The sequence below is a fragment of the Corythoichthys intestinalis genome, chromosome 9, assembly GCF_030265065.1.
Source record: "Corythoichthys intestinalis isolate RoL2023-P3 chromosome 9, ASM3026506v1, whole genome shotgun sequence".
Classification (NCBI taxonomy): domain Eukaryota; kingdom Metazoa; phylum Chordata; class Actinopteri; order Syngnathiformes; family Syngnathidae; genus Corythoichthys; species Corythoichthys intestinalis.
In genome coordinates, this window is record NC_080403.1 from 34,078,756 (window position 1) to 34,086,599 (window position 7,844).

Consider the following 7,844-nt stretch of genomic DNA (forward strand, 5'->3'; position numbering starts at 1 on the left):
ATGTCCCTACCGTCCCCTATGCATAATTTTGATTTCTTGTTTATTATGGATGTAGTCATTTGAGGTAATCATACAATTATTATAGGTGCTACAAGTCATGATGCCCTTCTAAGAATAACCGTAACTATCATTAAAAATAAGTTTGACACCCCTGATGTAAGGAGTGCCTGACTATAAAATTTACCATCTTAAAATATATATTCTTCAATTCACTTTGAAACAGTCGTTACATATTGTTTAAGAAAAAAATTGTTGTACTCTGGAACAATTATTTTCATGACAGAAAAATCACCAGTAATATTGGTTTCACCAATGTTTTAAAAGTGTTATAAAGACTTTCTCCTTGGCTGATTCCTGTGGTGCATGATGCTGTGGTTCTGTAATGACATGAAGCATGAACTGCAGGAGGATTGCTCTATCCTGTAAGAAATAGAGTTATAAAAGACAGGGTTGCTGTGGCTGCCCTCCTGCTCACAGTGGGACTGAGAATGACTGCTCTTAATGTCCAAGCCGCAGCAGAGTAATATATTGAAGGGTTTGGTTCCAGATCGCCTTGAGTTGTCTCCATGCGCAGATAAAGTGTGTTGGTGCACCTCGACTGGGAAAGACATGAGGTTGATACAGCTGCTGCCCACTTCCATGGGTAGACTAAGGTTGGACTGTCTGCTGAAGCCTTCTCGCTCTTCACTAGCCGCTTCAAATTGTATGGGGGGATTCTCAGTGCTAGCAGTGAGAAACCTTAGAACTACCAGGTTAAGGAAAGCTCCAATAACTGTTAGTCCAAATAGCATGTACATAAAACTGAATGCCACATACGGGGGACGCTTTTGGAGAGCATCTTTTTTCTGCAGGGCCACAAAATCTCCAAAACCAATGGTTGTGAGTGTGATGAAGCAGTAGTAGTAGGCATTTAAGAACGTCCAGTCTTCAAAGTGAGCATAGGCTGCAGCTCCAATACACAAAGTGCTCATGCAGGACAGCAAACCCACTAGGACCATGTTGCCCATGGATACTTGGGTGTTCTGTAACCCCAGGGTCTGCTTGGCTCGGCGCAGAAAAAAACGGACTGATGTGTTGATCCTCTCACCGAGGCTCTGGAACATGACTAGTGTTAGAGGAATGCCCAAAACAGCGTAAATCATGCAGAAGGCTTTGCCACCGTCGGTACGTGGAGCAGCATGACCGTAGCCTACAAAATTAAGGACAATTATTATAGTAAACTTACTTGGAGACGTCCATCCATCCATCCATCCATCATCTACCGCTTACATTATTATAAGAAAATATATGGCGGAAAACACAAAGGTGACTTTAAGTTTCGCTCTTAGACCCCCAATTTGGCCAAATTTCAAAATTGTCCGATATGCATATGTGGAAAGCTTAAGATCTCTATTTTCTGGAGGAAGAAACATTTTGAACAGGAGGGCATTTTTAAATAAATTTTTTAAAAATTAAACAGCAAACCCCTAACTGGAGGCAAGAGCACGCGAGAGCAGAATTAAAGACGTCACGATTGTAACGAGATATTATTGCCGACTTACCTTGTTTCAACCCAAAAACTCCATGTAGTATGTATCACCGAGTGTCAACACTTTATAAACTATTGATAAATGATTTATTGCTGATTTGTGAAGCATTTGTTGACAGTTTGTTAACCATTTACAGGGTGTTCCAATATGGTTGACCCCTTTCTAAATGCCCATGCTAGTTGATGAATCTTAATAAAACTATATACTAGGGCTGTCAAAATTATCACGATAACGGGTGCTAATTAATTTTTTTTAATTAATCACGTTAAAATATTTGACGCAATTAACGCAACACATGTCCTGCTCAGACAGATTTAAATGACAGTAGAGTGAAATGCCCACTTGTTAATTGTGTTTTATGGAGTTTTGCCACCCTCTGCTGGCGCTTGGGTGCGACTGATTTTATAGGCTTCGCACCCATGAGCATTGTGTAAGTAATTATTGACATCAACAATGGCGGGCGACTAGTTTATTTTTTCATTGAAAATTTTACAAATTTTATTAAAACGAAAACATTAAGAAGGGTTTTAATATAACATTTCTATAACTTGTACTAACATTTATCTTTTAAGAACTACAAGTCTTTCTATCCATGGATCGCTTTAACAGAATGTTAATAATGTTCATGCCATCTTGTTGATTTATTGTTATAAACAAATACAGTCCTTATGTACCGTCTGTTGAATGTATATATCCATCTTATGTCTTATCTTTCCATTCCAACAATTTATTTTACAGAATATATATATAATTTACAGAAAAATATGGCATATTTTATAGATGGTTTGAATTGCGATTAATTGCGATTAATTACGATTAATTAATTTTAAAGCTGTAATTAACTTGATTAAAAAATTTAATCGTTTGACAGCCCTACGAAATACACTTTATGTTGAAGGTCATAAGTTTTATTGGTTAAATATACAAAGAAAAGTACAAATATTTGTTGTTTCTATGGCAGATTTTCATAAATGTGCAACATGAGCGCTGCCTGCAAAATGCCTTAACAACATGCCTTTTCTTTTGAAGTGAACGGCATTCCTTAACCTGAAAAGATAGAAATGCCAAACGTTACACACAAAAACTTGAAACGTTTCTACACAAACTGTGTTTCAGGTTAAGAACACCCTGTAAATGCTTAACAAACAGTTAACAACTACTTCACAAATCAACAATAAATCATTAATCAACAGTTTACTAATGATCTATTAACTAGTAAAACGGATAATTATTATAAAGTGTTACCGATACAGCTGTGAATGGCCGCAGTCAGATTTTTTTTTTTTTTTAATGGGTGAAACATGGTGATATAACAAGGGTCGCGATGTAGAAATCGCAGACAATAAGGAGTGGTTGAGATTTTCTTTTTCATATAGTTACCCTTTTAAACTTTATTTTTCAAATTTTCTTTGTTTGGATCGATTATTTATCATCTAACATATTGCGGAAAATGCGACAGTGACAAAAAAAATTGGTGGATATCCGTAACTTTTTTACAGACGCCAAATTTTTCATTGTGACGTAATTTGTTTAAAAGTTTAAAATATGCGAGTGAATAATTTTTTTTTAAGTCGTTTTTTTCCCCAAACTGAATATTAGACACCAATTAATGATTCTAAGCTAAAAATGACAGACATTTTGAATTAATAAATGTAATAACTTACCTTCTTTTTATGGCTAGGTTGAAACAAAAGCGGTTGCACGACGTCTGTAAACAGTTTTCAGGGTAAAACAGACAAATTCAAAATACTTTAGAGGCTTAGTGCGCCATGAATCTGCTCTGGCAGCATATAGACATATTGTTCTATCAAACACAACAGTTATTTTGGCTTAAAATACAGCAGTTTATTTTAAAGAGGGGTGCAAGAGCAGAAACTGCTTTTTCAGTCTGGTCTGTGTTTTCTGCCATATGTGTTTTAAACCCCTTAACAGGCCGTCACATGTTTTAGAATTATTTTATCAACAATAATGTAGAGTAATAATCTCAGCATTTTGCCAGTCAGATGAAAAAGGACAGAATATTTGCATCCGATAAATCCTTTTCTGTCAAGTTGGTATTCGAACAACAAATGAGAAACAATGCTCTACATAATTACAAAGTTTATTTGTTATAGATTAAAACACTTGTGTGTAGTAGGTGTTTAAAACAAATGTTTTTAATTCTTAATTATACACGCTAGATTCTCATGATCCGCAAATGTTTAAATATACTCTTTTAGAAAAAGTAAAAATAAACACATAGCTCTTTATTTATAAGTATGATTTTTTTTTTTTTTTTTTTTTATTGTGGGTATGCGTGATTAAATTCTACCTTCTTCCTCATTCCTGTTCCAAATGTTAAACTATCGAGAGAAAGAAATGTACACAAGAAAGCCCGCAAACAGTTTGCTGAAGACATGTCAACAAAGCACATGGATTACTGGAACCACGTCCTATGGTCTGATGAGACGGGCGGTCTTTCTTGTTTACCGTCTTCAGAAGAGGCTTCCTCCTGGGGTGACAGCCATGCACACCAATTTGATGTAGAGTGCGGCGTATTATATGAGCACTAACAGGCTGACCTCCCTCCTATTCAATCTCTGCAGCAATGCTGATAGCACTCCTGTAACGGGTCACATGACATTTTGGGGGGGAAATGACAAGCAGTACTCAATGTGGACATTTAGGTTTACGTATTTCTAAGGGGTGTACTCACTTTTGTTGCCAGGGGTTTAGATATTAATGGTTATATTTTAAGTTATTTTGATGGGGAAATAAATTAGCTCTATTATATAAACTGCATACAGACTACTTTTCATTGTGTCAAAGTGTCATTTTTTCAGTGTTGTCCCATGAAAAGATATAGCCAACTTAAATATCTGCAGAAATGCAAGGGGTGTACTTACTGTTATGATACACAGTAAATACGGAAATCCTGGAATTTCTATAGATATAAACGTAAAACAGTCTAGATCAGACATGTCCAAAGTCCGGCCCGTGGTCAAATTTCATCCGGCCCCCAGCCTCTGTCATAAAATCTATAACGTCTGGCCCGCACACAGGTTTAATAAATTGGCCAGCAGTACTGCTACCAGCATATGAAGTAGCTTACACACTAAATGCTGCTCCTCATTTACCCACTAAAAGGCAGCAGCACTCTAAGCAACATTACCCCGTGTGACTTTTTACTTCCAATTTTCTAAAATGGCGACAATCAACAAAAAAAAAAAAAAAAAAAAAAAAAAGAAAGTTGACTGCGACGGCCGACGTTTCAAGAATAGGTGGAAATTGGACTATTTCTTCACTAAAATACGCAACAACTGTGTCTGCCTCATTTGCAAAGAGACAGTCGCTGATTTTGAATAGTTCAATGTGAGGCGATATTACCAAACAAGACACGCTGACATGTACGACAAGATTACAGGGAAGACAGGCAGCGAGAAATTGAAGCTAGTTTAATTTCACAGCAGCAGTATTTCGCAGGAGCCCGAGAGTCGAAAGAGAACGTCACAAAGGCTAGTTGCGAGATTGTTGAAATTATTTTTTTAAAAATGATAAAGCAAATGTGACACACAGAATGACTTGCTAAAATTTGCTTAAATATATTGTTCTACGTAAAGGACGTCAGCCAAGGTCGGCCCCCCACATTTTTACCACACCAAATCCCTTTGCAAAAAGTTTGGACACCCCTGGTTTAGATTCTTGGTTAAAAGCAAAAAAACGGGCAGTTATCATTCATTTTACGTATTTCAGGTAAAATTACGCATTTTTTTCACGTTCATTTTTTTCACTAAGTTTTAAAGTGCATGCATGGTGCTATTTTATATAATAATTACCTTGCATGCTTGATCAAATCACTCTTTAGACACTCCTGCCTGCTTGTATGCAGTAAAACTTTCGTCCTTTTCCGGCGTTTGAACGCAGCGTGTGTTTGAGTTTATAGCAGTGAAAGTTGCACAACACTGTGCCTACGGGACGGCGTGGCGGAATGTCTATAGGAGCTGTCCCGTCAACTGATGGTCAAGTCTTTGGATGTGCGAACAAATGTAACTGAGGACACAAAAGTGAGCCAAGTGCAGTAGTGCACGCATTTGATCACACAAATCTACAGTTTTACAGCACCGACATCAAAGTAAATGATTTTTTTATGTACTGTATGAATGAACAATATCATGCCTGTCAGGCAGAATAAAGTCACGGACTGGTTTGGGCCACCCGTCAGGCCGCCTACGGCCTGCAAGTGTACATTTGGCACCCCTAATCTAGATATTTTAAGCTCTGCATTCAAATTCAATTTAGAAGAATGACAATATATTTCAGTTGCTAACTATAATATAAACATAATAATAATAATACAATAATACCAATAACATAATATAACACAATAATCAAGAACAAGATTTCTGTCTCTTGGCTGCATACACTGGAAAAATAATAATAATGATAAAAGTTGGGGGGAGAAAAAAAACGTTTTAACTTGTTTCATTGAGGTTTCCCATCAAAATTTAAAGTGAAATTGGTTGACTTAAAATTTAAAGTTAAACCAACTTTTTTTTTTTTTTTTAAATAGACTCAGACTGTAATACGCTCTAAAGTTTCAAGGCTCCTATGATCTTGTCACTTAGTACTCACCAATGGTAGTGATGACAGTGATGGCAAAGTAAAAGGCACCAGCTAAATCCCATTGTGTTCCTCCCCGGTGGACTTCTGACTGCAGGACTACTCTCTCAATCTCTCTCAAATCATCCTCAACCAAGTCATACTTCTCCTTCAGCTCGTCCAGCCTCTCATCCAGCATATTTTTCCTGACCACCTCGCTTGCTGACTCAAGTGCGTCGAAGACAGCCGCTCCTATCAACAGATAGAGCAACATGGAGAGGATGAGTAGGATGATCCTAATGTTCCCGTTCATTGGAGACTCTGGCATGCTTAGTGAGGCACATCATCTAGTGTTTCCGTGTGTCTCCGTAGCCCTCTAATCACATCACTTTAAATCAGGGGTGGGTAAACAGTCTTCGAGGGCCACAGTGGCCCTTTTTGGAATAGTTTGCCCACCCCTGCCTTAAATTGTATCCCAAGTCGTGTGTGAACTCAGATTAATGTTAGCATCTCTGTTGCGCAGTTCCTCCTTCACCGTGATTTTGGACTCCAGATGATGTGTGTCTTCCATCCATGGGCGCTGTGTAGGGGTGAAAAGTGAAATTGATTCTAAGGGCCCATGCCCTGATAGGGCCCACAAAGAAAATTAGAACATTAGGTAGTCATTTGCAAATTTAAATATTAATCATTATAATTTTAATATAAATAAAACTGTCAGGATTAAAAAAAAAAAAAAAAAAAAGTGTTTCTTTTTCTTGTTTTGTTTTTGGCAAAAAGTAAAACCCAGACAGCATATGTATTGCCCCCCCAGCCCCGTATTTTTATTAAATGGTTGGGTCCGACCTTCCTTCGATCAGACCGAGAGCAGCGGTGCGCATTTACTCCAGTCAATGGCTCGGAGTGTTCGGTACAGCAGAAATGTTTTCAAAACAAAAATCGGGTTATCAAATTTATGTGCTTACTTCTTACTGATCTGAAGAAAATTTGTATAAAAGTGCTGAGAACAACCTTTACTGTTTGTAAAGTGAGGTGGGGCACACTGTTGATTGCTGCAGCTCTCTAAGCAGCTATATTTACCACATGAGCAAAACATCCTCTTTGTGGTCCGAGTCCATCTGCGTCATGTACTGAATTAACAGTATTTGCAGCATTATCTATAGTCACTGGTATGTATTGATTTGGCCAGCTTAACTTCCATTCACTCATGGTGTTTTTTAATTCATCAATGAAGTATATGGACTACGCGTCACTCTGGGCTCACGCAGGTAATGGCATGGGATCTAATGTACCACATCTAGGTTGCTATTTGATGAAATCTAGTGTGCGCGCGTGAGCGTCACCTACAAAAAAGCAAGATTTCTGGCTGTCAAAGAGGTCTAACTTCTAACGAGATCTAACGAGGCTCCACTCGTTACCTGTATTAATGGCACCTGTTTTAACTCATTATCGGTATAAAAGACACCTGTCCACAATCTCAGTCAGTCACACTCCAAACTCCACTATGGCCAAGACCAAAGAGCTGTCGAAGAACACTAGAGACAAAATTGTAGACCTGCACCAGGCTGGGAAAACTGAATCTGCAATAGGTAAAACGCTTGGTGTAAAGAAATCAACGTTGGGAGCAATTATTAGAAAAATGGAAGACATACAAGACCACTGATAATCTCCATCGATCTGGGGCTCCATGCAAGATCTCACCTGGTGGCGTCAAAATGATAACAAGAACGGTGAGCAAAA

The 7,844-nt window shown here is 37.9% G+C and overlaps 1 protein-coding gene across 1 annotated transcript; it reads right to left on the reverse strand.

The window, feature by feature from the left end:
• Positions 1-326: 326 nt before the first annotated feature.
• Positions 327-6,435, reverse strand: LOC130922077 (potassium channel subfamily K member 15-like). The gene is made up of 2 exons (XM_057846591.1): positions 6,141-6,435; positions 327-1,189 (listed from the first exon to the last, which is right to left on the reverse strand). The coding sequence occupies exons 1-2, from the start codon at positions 6,433-6,435 to the stop codon at positions 327-329; spliced, it is 1,158 nt and encodes a 385-aa protein (XP_057702574.1).
• Positions 6,436-7,844: the final 1,409 nt, after the last annotated feature.

What these genes read in the sequence shown, in the direction of transcription:
- LOC130922077 (XM_057846591.1), bottom strand. Translation starts at nt 6,435, where the DNA reads ATGCCAGAGTCTCCAATGAACGGGAACATTAGGATCATCCTACTCATC. An exon ending in CACTGTCATCACTACCATTG is followed by an intron (nt 1,190 to 6,140) that starts GTGAGTACTAAG and finishes TTAATTTTGTAG; the next exon opens with GCTACGGTCATGCTGCTCCA.